Below are 14,746 nucleotides of genomic sequence, written 5' to 3'. Positions count from 1 at the left end.
AATAATGTAATTGGAAAGCAAATGAAAGCACCCAGGGCTAAAACTTTAGATATATAAAACCTTTAAAGTAATAAATAAAGGCTAAGTGTTAGGAAAGCAGCTTTCAAAATAATTTGGAAGTTCTGGTTCTTTTATAGATTTCTGAAAGCCTCAGTGTTTTTTGCTTTTGCGTTGGAGATTGTTTAGAGTCTTGGGTTCTTACTTGTTTTCATATTTACATAAAATGTCAAAAGAAGTGCTAAATAAATGAATCTTCTTTGATTGTATAACCTATTTTGCACTTAGACTAGAAATACCAGTAGTGATATCTGCAGCAATAAAGTAATCCTATCTCCACTCCCCAAGTAATGAGTAAACATGCTACCAGGGAGATCACTTGAGGAAATTTGCTTTCACTAAATGTGAATGGCTTTCTTGATTAATTTCAGTTGATAATAAACACAAGTGAAAATTATGAATGGTATTTAGTTTGCAAACTCCATTTTATTCATAGTTTGTTTCTGAGTTTTTTTTTTTAAAACTAGTTCACAAATCTGGTACATACAGGCAGTTAAAACTGGTTATCACTTTGATAATCAGAAGCCTCTGGTATAACACAATCTTTATGAAAAGGTAAAACAATACATGATAGTAATCTCTTCGAAAGCAATGGTTGCAAACATCCATGTTTCTAAGAAAATATAACTTTACATATATATTTTAAGCAAGCTATACCCTCTTACATAAATCCAGACAATAGAAGAAGTGTGCAATCATAATGCTTATTTTATGGGGAAAATGAAAATTATAATTATGACCTAAATGTTTTAAGTAATTAAGAGTCCTGGTCGATTGAATATAGGGCATAAAGATATCTTCCTTAATGTACAACCATCCTGGTCAAAAAGAGCTGAGAAGTTGGTCAGTTGGTAGGATTGCCATTTCAGTACCAAGTAAATTTAACCTAAATTCTTTAGGTAGAAATTGTAAAATTTTCCAATTCTAGCTACTTTAGTTAACTGAGTGAGAATAGGCTTCAGTTTTTAAATGAAGACTGTTTAAGGAATTGAACTTTTTATTAACTTAGTTTTTATGACAGGGTCATTTTTTAAATTGGGTTTAGAGATTATTTCATGAGCGCTAAACATTTCTAGTTCTTTAGTCAGTAGCAGGATGGACTGTCCCACACAAATGCCAGCAGGGGGCAATACTCTTAAGTCAAAAGATCTACATATCAGATAGGAGACAGTTCAAACCAGAATGAATCAATGCACACTCCTCCTGGAATAGGCTCCTGTTTAGAAACTGGAATGAGGATTACCAACACATTTTACAAAAACATACTGGCGTGCCATCCTGTAATGGGGGTGCTTCATTATTACCCATGGCCTCTGAGGTTAATGAGCTATGAAATCAACTTAAGCTTTCTATGGAGGCACCAAGGCCACGGAGCTTCTTTTCCAAAGGACACAGAGATTAAAGACAAAGAAGGTAAAGGACTCTGAAAATTTTCTCTGATTTAATTTCCTCTGAAAATTTAAATTTACATAATGGGAAGAATGTTTGCTGAAAGAATACTGACAAGTAAAACTGATTTAACAGTCAAGATAAATTGTACTGAAAATACAATAACAAATTTTAGTCTGATAACCCTCATGCTGTCTTACAGCAAAACACAAATTCATGCAGCAGAGAAACTGGTGACGAGAGGACTTTTTCTCCAGACTTCCTGGGGGGCAGAAAAGGAAAAAAAAAAAGGCAAATATACTGTTTTCTTCTGTCTGCTTTTGTAATGAATTATTCTTCCTTTTAACTGACTTTCCCAAATTGTCCCAGTCATTTCTGATGAGAAATCATTCTTCAGTAGGAGGAAACCAGGTAAACCAGGTGTCTTTTGAGTTCCTTCTGTCAGCTAAAGGAGCCATCAAAGAGGTTCTGTAAAACTAACTCCACAACTGAAATGGCTGGTAGAACTGGAACAGGAGTTGTCATCAGTATACCTGTAATAAAATAAAGCTTGTTCTGAAACCACAAGGGCTGGTAAGAAGAAAGGAGCCTGTATAAAAGCTACCGGGTTCCCTAGAAAATGGATACAGTATACAGAATGTGAGAATATATAGAACTCACACTCAAGTTATAAAAATAGACATGGTTCTTGGACGAAAAGCAAACGAGTACAAAAGAATTCTCCAAACGAACTATTTTTAAAAGACGCATCTATATAAAACAAAATGTCATGTCAGAGCTCCAACAAGTAGTCTGTTGAAATGGCTGAAAAGGGGAGATGAACTTGAGACAGACAGGTCAAGAACCCAGATCTGACTCTTCTGCTTGGCAGTGTACATTGGTGATCACAGGCAGACTGCTTTGGAGACTGATATATAGATATACATATATATTTATAGTATATATTTATACTGACTATATATATATATATATATATATCTGGTTGAATGAATGAGAAAACTCAAGATACTAAGTAATCTCTGAAAGTTTATCTCTTAGCTTCTACACTTGACAGTGTTGCACATGAGAAAGGATTCTAGGGTTTTTTCACCCAGAATCAACCCTGCCATTCACAACTCTTGCCCCCATGGTTTCTATTGTGCCCTAAAGGATCAGCCTAGACTAAATATATAATAGAAAATAACTCTGGCCTTGACATCAAAGAGGGGCAGACCAGTAACTCATGCTCAGTACTTATAATCACAAACACTGAAAGTAATGATTTGTTTCCTTTTGACTGCAAAGGAGATGCCATGGGCTAAAGACAAGTCATGAGAGAAAGAAAGTCAAGAAGATAAGGGTAGCAGCACCTTTCCATACCCGCCTGGATTTGAAAGGAGATTTTCACTCCTTATTCCTTTCAAACACAAAGTTCATCAGTTAGAAGAGGGGGGGAAATGGCTCTAAAGTTAGAGAGTCCACAGAGAAAAACAAGCAGTACATGAAATACGCCTTCTGTGGGCTAAAGGACAATTTGCAGAATCAGTTAAGATGCAAGAGGCAGCCCAAGGTCTTAATTATGGTTTTAGCATAGTACAGCACAATATGGACAGCCCTTTTTCAATCCAATTAGCAATTCAGCACCATCCACGTCCAGTCCAAAAAAATTCCTGAAGAGTGGGCTTTCATCTTTGGTACCACCTTTTGAGTTATTCTTGGTTTGCAATAGCTGCAAAGAAGCAAAAAAGCTGGTACCTCCACCTTGTCTGTGAGTACAAATGCTGGGACCCTGATTGCTGCAACCACTGAGGCCAATTAAAATGAAAATAATACTGTAACACATAAGAGTGATGCATCCAGTTCCCAGGTTCCAGATAATAGCAGCCATGCCCACATAGGAGCGGGATCATCCATCCCCGTTGGTTAAGGCCTTCGGTTTGTTGTCCGCAGAGTAGAGTAAAACAGTGTGTTCCCACGGACAAGGAACTCCAGAAGAACCTGTGGTCTACTTTTGGACAGAGATTTTAGGTACCACACATGCCAGGCACACAAACAGGACTGGCCTATGGCTGTCACACTTGGAGAAGCTTCTGTTTTGGCAGCACAAACTTCCTGTGTATTCTGGTTTTAGTCCTCTTTTCCTGAGTGAAGCAGCCAGGGTGTGCCAACTTCTGCAAGTCCCCAATCTAATACTCAGCATTAATTTTCTCCATGGTCTTCTTCTACCCAGGCTACAATTTTCCCTTCCCATCCAGGAATGGCATCATCATCGTGGAAAACCTAGAAAAAGAAAAAAGCCACCATGAAAAAATATTAGAAGATAGGGAGGCCTGCTATACATCTGTGGTTGATTAAAAAAAGATCCCAAACATAAAGGATAACAAAGTGTATAGGAAAGTCTTGAGTTAGAGCCTGTGTCCCTTTAGTTTTGTCCTTAAAGTTACAACTGGTAAAAAAATATATATGTGTGTGTGTGTGTGTGTGTGTGTGTGTGTGTGTGTGTGTAGTGACCCTTGAACAACAGAGACAACACCCACCCCCTTCCCTGCCCCAGCCCTGTGCAGTCAAAAATCCACATATAACTTCACAGTCAGCCCTCCATATCCACAGTTCTGCATCCTCAGATTCAACCAACTGCTGATCATATAATACTGTAGTACGTATTCATTGAAAAGCATCTGCATATAAGTGGATCCATGCAGTTCAAACACATACTATTCAAGGGCCAACTGTATGGTGTATGTATGTATGATTTATATATCCTTAGTTCCACATCTACGAAATGGTAAAAGCACCCCTCTAGTACTGCTTTGCTCAGAGAGATTTATAAGATTTAATAAATTACTAACCATAGAGCACTTTAGGCTTCTCAGGAGAAAGCAGTACTATAAGCATTTAAAAGAGAAGGGGGAGAATAATAAAAAAAATAAAAGAGAAGGGGGGAAATTTTGGTCCCAGGCATTGTAAAGAAAGGGTCAGAAAAAAGGCTAATCTTAACATGTGTGTGTGCAGTCCTTTTCATTCATTTATTCATTTCCTAAGTCGGTAATAGAACAAAGTTATTAAAACAGTCCAGTGAAGAAATTTGGTTGGTTTTTGTGTGTGTGTGTGTGTGTGTGTGTGTGTGGCTGTGCCATGTGGCATGCAGGATCTTAGTTCCCCAACCAGGGATTGAACCTGTGCCCTTGAAGTAGAAGCAGGGAGTCTTAACAACTGGACTGCCAGGGAAGTCCAGGAAATCTTTACAAAATAAAAGATTGGCTTTTCTGATCTTTTTCATTCTGTAACCACTAATGAGACCACAGAACTCTTAAAAAAAAAATGTTTCTGGCAGATGTACTATAAAGTGTAGGCTAAGAAAATAGTCAAGGACTGAGAATAAGCATAGATGACTTTGCAGTTTCCTCATTTTCATTTTCTGAGAAACTAACACCACAATATACCATTTCATATATTCATGCCAGTTTGTTTATTTTGCTCTACACAGGAAGCAGAAAGTTTTCTAAGGTTTGGCTATAGAAAGAAAAAAGACCCCGAAGCCAAGCTTTTCTTCAATGTGGGTTCTTTATTTTCCCTAACAAAACTTTTTCCTTTTTTTTAAATTTTCTGGCCACACCCCGGGGCATGTGGGATCTTAGTTTCCCAACCAGGACTCAAACCTGCACTCTCTGCATTGGAATCACGGAGTCTTAACCACTGGGCTGCCAGGGAAGTCCCCAAAACTTTTTCCTTTTTAAAATAAAAATTCTAAGTTTCATCAGAGTGATTAAGTCCATGAACTAATGAAGCTATCAACTTCTTGGGCCATTCCCTGAAACTTCTCGGTCTAAAGTAGTCAACTGGCTTGAGGCACTGGGAAACTCCACTGCCCTGGTTAGGGAATTGTGGTATTTCTGGGTACTAGATCTTAAGTAGGAATCTGTAGAGTTCAAGAACAACCAGCAATACCACTCAGACTCCCCGTGGGTTCTGTACCTCTTCCTTGACAGTGCCAAACTCAGGATCCAGTGCTTTGAAGTGATACCGATGATTTCCTTCCCGGTCAATAGCCGCTTTAAAATCCTTCAGTGTCACCTCCCCCAGCCTGCAACAATAGGAGAGAACACTAAAATAGACTGTTTATCAGTGGGCTGAAAAGATAAGATGCTAGTTTTAAACCCAGGCCCCTGTCAAAGTCTCTGCTGGGAGAAACAGCATGGCCTTGTTAGGTCACTGGCCTTGGTAACTCAAATGATTCTATTAGCAGAAGTTAGGGAGTTAGTCACGGTTAGGGAATGTAAAGTGTGTTAGTCGCTCAGTTGTGTTCGACTCTGCAGAATTCTGCAGGCAAGAATACTGGAATGGGTAGCCATTCCCTTCTTCAGGGGATCTTCCCGACCCAGGGATAAAAGCTGGGTCTCCTGCAATGCAGGTGAATTCTTTACCATCTGAGCCACCAGGGAAGCCCCATTAGGGAATGTAAATAGCATTACAAATGGGACAATCTGAGGATTTAAAATAGATTTACTGCTTTGACAGAAGCCAAATCACTTTTTTTTTTTTTTTCTGTTTCACTCTGGAAATAAGACACAAAGTGTCTGCAATCTAATTTGTTAAACTATCAATATGTCTAAGTTCTCTTGATTTCCTTCTCTGCAGCAATTCCATTTCTCTAGGCTGGGAGAATTCAAACTATACCACTTTACTTCAGAAAGCTCCCCTCTAACCCAGACCCTTTAGGAACGGTAAATCTTAACACCTCTCCTCAGCAGTTGGTTCCAAAGATTAAAAATCTTTATTACAAAGCCATCTACCTTAGAAAGGAGTATATTAACTGAAAAGGTTGAAGGTTTTTAACATGAATTCTCTTTAGATTAGTTGTAGTCATCCAATAGCAACAAAGGTCAATAAGCAATAAATAGCCCTGGAATGCTAGGCTGTAATCCATAGCTCTCAGCAGAAGCTATCTTGAGCACTTTAAAAACTGTTATTCCTGACTTGGAGCATCTTTGTATATCAGGACTGGAAGCATTATTGTGTCTATAGCAGATCCTGACATGTCCCTTGTAATGCTGAAGGTTAGTGGTGAAGCTGGAACTCGAATCTCTATTTCCTGTGCCCTTCTCACTACTCTGCTACACCTTGCAGCTGGTTAGGTGGGCAATAACTAATGATTCTGCCTTCCTGTCCTTTTTAAAGAAATAATGATTCAGAATCTCACCTCTTTGGTATATTAACCATGAAGGGTGTAAGTGACCGGTCAGTAAAATAGAGCACTTTCGTGCAGGCGCTGCTGACAGTTGGAGAACTCTGTGAGTGAGGCAACTCTGCAATCAGAGAGACACCTTGTGGTCAGAACATTCAGTTTGCTTCCAGTAACCCATACGATTTCCAGTTATTCAAAATGTCCCAGGAGAATGAAGCTGCCTGAGGTCATAGCACAATTTTGAAACCCTTGCCAAACACCTTGTCCATAGGGTGTGACCCATAGGAAGTCACCGCTGGGGCCACTAAGACAGGAGGTGCTTCGGACATGGATGCTATCACAAGGACCATCCCTTTTCACCTGTTCCAGGTGATTCTAGCAGGGGAACAGCAACTGTTCTGACAGGCACTGCTGCCAAGAGTCAAAAGAGGTTAGAGAAGCCAGGCAAGATTTCAGGTAGGGGACTTCTCTGGTAGCACAGTGGATAAGAATCCACCTGTGAATGCAGGGGACACAGGTTCAATCCCTAGTCTGGGAAGATCCCACATGCCATGGGGCAACTAAGCCTGTGCACCATAACTGTTTAGTTGCCGTGAGGCACGTGGAACCTTCCAGGGCCAGAGATCGAACCAGTGTCTTCTGCGTTGGCAGGTGGATTCTTAACCACAGGACCACCAGCATAGTCTCAGTCCCCACAGTTTTTAACTCAGATTTCTTGATCCATACTTTGTCTCTCTTCTTTGAATAGGTACTGATGGAAAAAGCAATAAATAGCCCTGGAATGCTAGGCTGTAATCCATAGCTCTCAGCAGAAGCTATTTTGAGCACTTTAAAAACTGTTATTCCTGACTTGGTTCACTGATGCTCAGTGAATTACTTATGATTATGAATTTAAGAGAACAGAAGAGACCAGTTAAAAAGTTTTATCATCAGGACCAAAAACAAACTTTTATTAAAAACATCTCCTGCAATTCCAGATACACAGGTTTTCTTAACTTATTCTAGGCCATTGATCCCAATCAAACTGGCAACAACCAGAGAATAGTTCTAGGAAGAGTTTTTATTTTTTTAAATATTTATTTATTTGGCTACACTGAGTCTTAGTTATGGTGAGCTTAGTTGCCCTGGGGGAATATGGAATCTTAGTTCTCCAACAAGGGATCGAACCCCAGTCTCCTGCACTGCAAGGCAGATTCTTAACCATTGGACCACCATGGAAGTCCCCAGGAAGGGTTTTTTTGTTTGGGGTTTTTAAGGCTTTTGTTTTTTTTTTTTTTTTGGCTGCACCTCACATTTTGTGGGAATCTTAATTCCCTGACTAGGGATCAAAACCAGACCCTTGGTGTTGAAAGTGTGGAGTCTTAACCACACTTGTGGTTATTAACCACCATGGAATTAACCACCAGGGAATTCCTAGGAAGAGGTTTAAAATAAGGAAGTAGGAGAGATGAATAACACAGAGAAGAAAAACAAGGGAACATTCTCTCTCTGCACAGTAATCAGTTAGTTTTCAGAATTTTTTTCAAAGAATGCCATTTATTGATATCTGCATGCCACGATGCTCCTTTGACTCCAGCACCAAGGGCCTGGCACACAGCAGTTTTTTAAATAAAACATTCACTTTTATCATTAAATTTTATGATTGATCTTTTCATTCACTCATTCAACAAACAATTATTGAGCACTTACCATGTACTAGATTTTGAGAATATAAAATTAATTATATGTGACCTCTGATCTCAAAGAGTTTATAGTCCAGTACAGATGACAGGTGTGATAACAAATAATTGTTGTTGTTATTTAGTTGCTAAGTCGTGTCCAATTCTGCAATCCCATGGACTATAGCCCACCAGGCTCCTCTGTCCATAGGATTTCCCAGGCAAGAATACTGGAGTGGGTTGCTATTTCCTTCTCCAAGGGATCTTTCAGACCCAGGGACTGAACATGCGTCTCCGGCTTGGCAGGTAGATTCTTTACCACTGAGCCACCTGGGAATCACCTAACAAATACTTAATACATTAAAATCAGATTTGTACAAACTGCAAAGGAAGACCAAAGATGGAGTAGTTAATTCTACCTGGAAGAGGTCAGAAACTTCCCTTAGTTAAACTGTTTAAACAATTTGAGAATTGTTAAACAAAGCACCTAAAAAAATGATCATATGTAGAATTTGGAAAAGGCATTCCAAGAATGACGGATACTTATAAAGGCATGAAAAAGGATCACGTATCTATAAAACTGGAAGTTGACTAGTAAGGCTTGAGCATAATACCTTGGGAAGTAATGGAAAATGAGGATAATAAGGTAGGCACGGCCCAAATCACAAAGGACTCTGCCAGGCTCAGACATTTAGATATTAGTCTTAAGCTCTAGGGAGATATTAAAAGGAACTGATATGATCAGACTGGCATTTTAGAAAGGTCAATCTAGCAGCAAAATAAAGGGTTGGATGGGAGAAATTCTGGAAATGGTGATCCCATTGAGAGGCAATTAAAATAATCTGAAAGGTGAGGAAGGGTAAGATATAGCCCTGGAGCTAGAGAAGGGATGAATTTGAGAGAACTTTAGAAGATAAAAGTCTTAGTACTTTGGATATAGTTGAATGTCAAGGATAAAAGAGAAAGTGAAAAATAACCAAAATTTATGATCTAGGAAATAGATTCATGGTAGTTACCTAAGACAGGGGAACAGAAGTGTCATCCATTTAAAATGTTTACTGGGTGCCTATTATGTATCAAGAACTAGAGATGCAAAAATAGTGAAAAGTGAAAGTGTTAGTCGCTCAGTTGTGTCCGACTCTTTGCAGCCCCATGGACTGTAGCCCACCAGGCTCCTCTGTCTGTGGGATTCTCCAGGCAAGAATATACTGCAGATAGGCCTTAAAGGAGGGATTAAAGTTAAATGAGGTTATAAGAGTGCACCACTTCTCATCCCAAAGAACTGGTGCCCCCATACAAAGAGGAAGAAACACCAGAGCTCTCTCTCTACCATATGAAGACGCAGCAGGAAGCTGACTATCTGCAAGCCAGGAAGAACACCCTCCCTCAGCAAACCTGACCACACTGGCATCCTCATCTTGGGACTTCCAGCCTCCAGAACTATGAGAAAACAAACTGCTGTTAAGTCACTCAGTCTGTGGTGTTCTGTTATGGCAGTCCAAGCTGACCAATAAAATGTTATACACACACTTTGGGTGAAGTGGAGGGTAAGAGTACGTCAGATGTCACACAGAAGCCTGGTAGATAAAGACAGGCGTGGTAAATAGGTCACTGATGACATTAATGAGAGGACTTTCGGGTGACTAGTGAAGAAGGCCGAGTTGGACTGCACAGACTCTTTGAGTAAAAAAGAAAAAGCATAATGAGAGAGAAATAGTCTTACTCCACTTTAAATCATATTGATAAAATGATCACTGTTGTTTCAGGGTGACATTACTATAGAAGTTATATACGAAAACCACAGAGGGAGTTCTCGGGTGGCCTGGTTAGGATTTGGTGCTTTCACTGCGGAGGCCCGGGTGTGATCCCTGTTTGGGGAACCATCTTCTATGCTGCGCGGCGCAGCGAAACTATACATAAATACATAAAAGTAATTTTTAAAAATCTTGAAAACCTCAGAGAACAAATGACCCAGAAACACAGTGTTGTGTATATGTATGTGTAAATAACATACATGATTTTAAAAGGCATCACAAATCAATTTTAGCTTTTATACTGACATGTATGGTTCATTTGGAGTCAATTTTTTATATGTGGCATGAAGTGTGGGTCAATGATCTTTTTTTGATATGGGTCTTTAATTGTTCCAGGACAATTTGTTGAAAAGCCTACCCTTGAGCCATCAAATAGATTTTGCACTGTTATTAATAATCAACTGGTCAAATTCAGTGAGTCTGTTTCTGAACTTTCTATTCTGTTTCAGTGATCTCTGTGTCTGTCTATGCACTTATAATGCACTGTGTTGATTACTCCAACTTCATAGCTAGTTTTGAAATCAGGTAGTGTGGCCCGCCACCTCCTTTGTTTATTTTTCTCAACTTTTTTTTTTAAACTATTCTAATCTCATCCATGTAAACTTTAGCATCAGCTTGTTTATATCTACAAAAAGTCTGACAGGACTTTAAAAAATATTTATTGGGCTGCTCTGGGTCTCAGTTGTGGCACTTGAGATCTTTTGCTCAGTTCAGTTCAGTCACTCAGGAGTGTCCAGCTCTTTGCGACCCCATGGACTGCAGTACACCAGGCTTCTGTGTCCATCACCAACTCCCAGAGCTTACTCAAATTCACGTCCATCGAGTCAGTGAGGCCATCCAACCAGCTCATCCTCTGTCGTCCCCTTTTCCTCCTCCTCCTTTTGCAGCATGCAAATTCTCAGTTGCATCAGGTGAGATCCACCCTGACCAAGATCAAAACTCAGGCCCCCGGCACAGAGTCCTTGCTACTGGACCGCCAGGGAAGTCCCCTGTTAGGATATTTTTTTAATTTATTTAATTGGGCGATAACCCTGTTAGGATTTTTATTGGAATAACATGACGCTACAGATCATTTGGGGAGAATGAACCATCTTCACAAGGTTGAACTATATTTATCCCATCAAACAAGGCTGTTTCCCAATTACTATAATACTGATAAAGAATAATTTTGTAAGTGGTAAAAAAAAAAAAAAAGTCATAAAAACCAGATTATTTTTTAAAATGTACCATACCCCTTGTTTCTATTTGTTCCATTTATTTTTTGTTCCTTTTCTCCTTTGTCTTTTTCTCCCCACCTTTGGAATGTGTGTATATATGTACATGCATATCTGTATATACATATAGGGGCTTCTCTTGTGGCTCAGATGGTAAAGAATCTGCTTGCAGTGCAGGAGACGTGGCTTCGATCCCTGAATTAAGAAGATTCCTTGGAGAAGGGAATGCTACCCACTCCAGTATTTTTGCCTGGAGAATTCCACAGACAGAGGAGCCTGGCAGACTACAGTCTATGGCATCACAAAGAGTTGGACACAACTGAGCGACTAAGCACTCATGCAGATATGTGTCATACTTCAAAACCCAGTATGTTTAGGTTCTCAGTTTGGATACATCACTTCAACATGTAAATGATATTTTAAACAGTGAGATATTTTACTTTTTTTTTTTTTTGGTATTGGATTATTTTTACAATTTCTTATATCTGCTATTAACTTGTTTATTCTTTAAAAATTTAGTGGTTGTTCTTGGATTTATATATATATCTTTAGTCAGTCAGCTCTCAAAGGATATTATACTGCTTCACATGTAAGAACTACAGAAGTTACAACAGTAGAGTCCTAATTCCTCTTTCCTGATCTTTGTATTACTGTCATACATTTCACTTTCAAATATGAAATAAACCAGTAACACATCAATACTATTTTTGCTTAAACAGCCTATTATCTTTCAGAGTAATTAAAAATAAGGGGTAAAAAGTCTTTTATATTTTCCTTCATTCTGCTGCTGCTGCTAAGTCGCTTCAGTCGTGTCCAACTCTGTGCAACCCCACAGACGGCAGCCCACCAGGCTCCCCCGTCCCTGGGATTCTCCAGGCAAGAACACTGGAGTGGGTTGCCATTTCCTTCTCCAATGCATGAAAGTGAAAAGTGAAAGTGAAGTCGCTCAGTCATGTCTGACCCTCAGCGACCCCATGGACGGTAGCCTTCCAGGCTCCTCCGCCCGTGGGATTTTCCAGGCAGGAGTACTGGAGTGGGATGCCATTGCCTTCTCCAGAAATTCCTTTAACATTTCCTGCAGTGAAAGTCTGTTTGTAATGAATTCTCTTGGGTTTTGTGTATAAAAACATATACTCCAGCTACAGAATTCTAGGTTTTTTTTTTTCCTTTCAGTACTTTAAAGATGTTCCCCCACTATCTTATCTACCTGCAGGTTCTGATAAGAATTCTGTAATTCTCATTTTTGTTTTTCTGTTTGTAATATTTCCCCCCATCTCTGGTTACCTTCAAGATTTTCTCTTTTCTTTGATTTTCAGTAATTTGACTCCTTTATTGTCATTGTTATTCATACTTCTTGCAATTTTCAGAACTTCTTGGATCTGTGGTGTGATGTCTTTATACATTTTTGGAAAATAACTGGCCTTTATGTCTTCAAATGCTTCTTCTGCCCTGTTCTGTCTCTTTTGGATCAGAGATTCTAGTTACATGTATCTTCATCCATATGGATATTACCCCATCGCTACCAGGTTGTTTTTCCTCTCGCCTACTCTTTTTCTTTTTGTAGTGCAGTTTGGGTAACTCCTATTCAAGTTCACTGATTCTTTCCTTAGCTATGTTTGTTGAGTCTTCTGATGTACCTACTCAAGACACTCTTCATCTTTGTAATATTTATTTTTATTTCTAGCATTCCATTTGACTCCTTTTCATAATTTCCATCTCTCTGCTAAAATTCCTCACCTGTACATGCATTATATAAACATTTTTACTTCAGCCATTAACACAGTTCCTAAAAACTCCTCTTCTGATGGTTTCAATATCTTAAGTCATGTGTGAGTCAACTCTTGAATAGACCCTTATTGACTTCTGACAGTGGCGTGCATTTTTCTTGTTCCTGTGGATGTCCCATAATTTTTTTATTGACTGTCAGATTTCCTGTGTAAGACTGTAGAGACTAAGGTAAAAAATGTTTATGTCTAGAAATGGGCACATTGCTTGTTCTTCCCGGCCACTGGTGAGAACAGCGGAATCAGTCACATCAGGAGTTGAGCTGAGACTGGAATTTTTGTTAAAGTTACTTTCAGTGCACCATCACCTTCACATTTCTCTAGGGTTATGTTAAGGAGCTGCACCCCGCAGGGTTTTCCCTTAATACCCTCAACTTTATCATTATTAGTTTGGTCACACCACGCCGCATGTGAGATCTTAGTTCCCTGACCAGGGATTGAACCTGCGCCCCCTGCATTGGGAGCACCAAGTCTTAACCACTGTACCAGGAGGGAAGCCCCCACCCTCAACTGCAGACTTGATTTGTGTGCCCCTCCCTCAGAGGCAGACTGCTGGCCCTTCTTACACAGCACTTGCTCACCCTGCGGGGAGGGCTGAGGGAGGCTTCTCTGTGATCCAACCTCAGTCTTGAGGTGGGGCTTTCTCAGTGATCCTACCCTTTCCCCAGTGGAAGGCAACCTCTAATGATCTGAGCTCAAGGCAGTTTGCTGCCACTCCCGGCGGGGTTGAGAGTTCTTTTCTTTCTTTTCCCCCCCTAGCTGAAGTAGGTCTTCACCTTTGCCTGAGATGGGGATGAAGGGGAAACAGGACTTGCTGCCCTTCCTCAGCAGTTTAAAACTTTTGTTCTTTAAGGGATCAAGGCCCAGATGGTTCTTCATGCTTTTCTGGCAGTGGCAGCCAGTCCCTCCTCTGAGCCCCCACCCCCAAAACAGATTTCTCTACACTCTGTTCCCACAACCAGTCTTTGCCATAAGCACCCAAATGGAGGTCAACAGAAGCGTCAGCAAGCAGGTGCAAACTCTTCTTGCATTTGTGGCCCCCAGAGTTCCTAGTCTCTGCCCAGCCTTTTACAATTTATTAAAATCTTAGCTGAATTCCTATCTTTGTACAGTGTCCCCATCTTTCTCCTGCGCTCTGCCATAAGTGAGCCAGTGCTGGTATCCTATCTGTGCTTGGAGGCACTGTTTACCTTTCAGGCTGGTTGGCTGCCCTCTGATTTCATCTCTCTGATGGATTTAAGACAGTTATAATATTTTAGACTATTCAACCTTTTCTGTTAGCACAGCTCCTTGCAGGCTTATTATAATTCACTTTTTAAAAAACTGAGGTATAATTCATTTAACACAAAACTCACCATTTTAACAACTTAAAGTGTACAATTCAGTGGCACTTATTACATTCACAGTCATGTGTAACCATCACCACTATCTAGTTCCAGAACATTCTCATTATCTGAAAAAGAAACCTCATACTCATTGAACTCCCTTCCTAATCCTGACATCTGTCTAATCTACTTTCTGTCTCGATGGATTTGCCTATTCTGGATATTTCATAGAAAAGGATCCTTCCAATTTCTGCCCTTTTCTGTTTGGCATCTTTCACTTAACATTTTCAAGATTCATTTATGTTGAGACAGGTATCAGTAATTCATTCTTCTTTGTGGCT

The 14,746-nt window shown here is 39.8% G+C and overlaps 1 protein-coding gene across 5 annotated transcripts in view; it reads right to left on the bottom strand.

Moving 5' to 3' along the window:
- Positions 1 to 461: 461 nt before the first annotated feature.
- DIXDC1 (DIX domain containing 1) overlaps positions 462 to 14,746 on the bottom strand; it is a 79,057-nt gene continuing 64,772 nt past the window's right edge. For all 5 annotated transcript variants that reach the window (XM_010862876.1, XM_010862875.1, XM_010862878.1 and 2 more), the window contains 3 exons: positions 6,626 to 6,731; positions 5,401 to 5,509; positions 462 to 3,705 (listed from right to left, as the gene is read on the bottom strand). In XM_010862876.1, the coding sequence (XP_010861178.1) occupies positions 3,625 to 3,705; positions 5,401 to 5,509; positions 6,626 to 6,731 (296 nt within the window). In that variant the 3' untranslated portion in view covers positions 462 to 3,624. The remainder of the gene's footprint in view (positions 3,706 to 5,400; positions 5,510 to 6,625; positions 6,732 to 14,746) is intronic.

The sequence above is a fragment of the Bison bison genome, unplaced genomic scaffold, assembly GCF_000754665.1.
Source record: "Bison bison bison isolate TAMUID 2011002044 unplaced genomic scaffold, Bison_UMD1.0 scf7180017864485, whole genome shotgun sequence".
In the NCBI taxonomy this organism is placed as follows: domain Eukaryota; kingdom Metazoa; phylum Chordata; class Mammalia; order Artiodactyla; family Bovidae; genus Bison; species Bison bison.
Note: the sequence above shows the minus strand (reverse complement) of the source record. Positions and strands in the feature narration are given on the sequence as shown.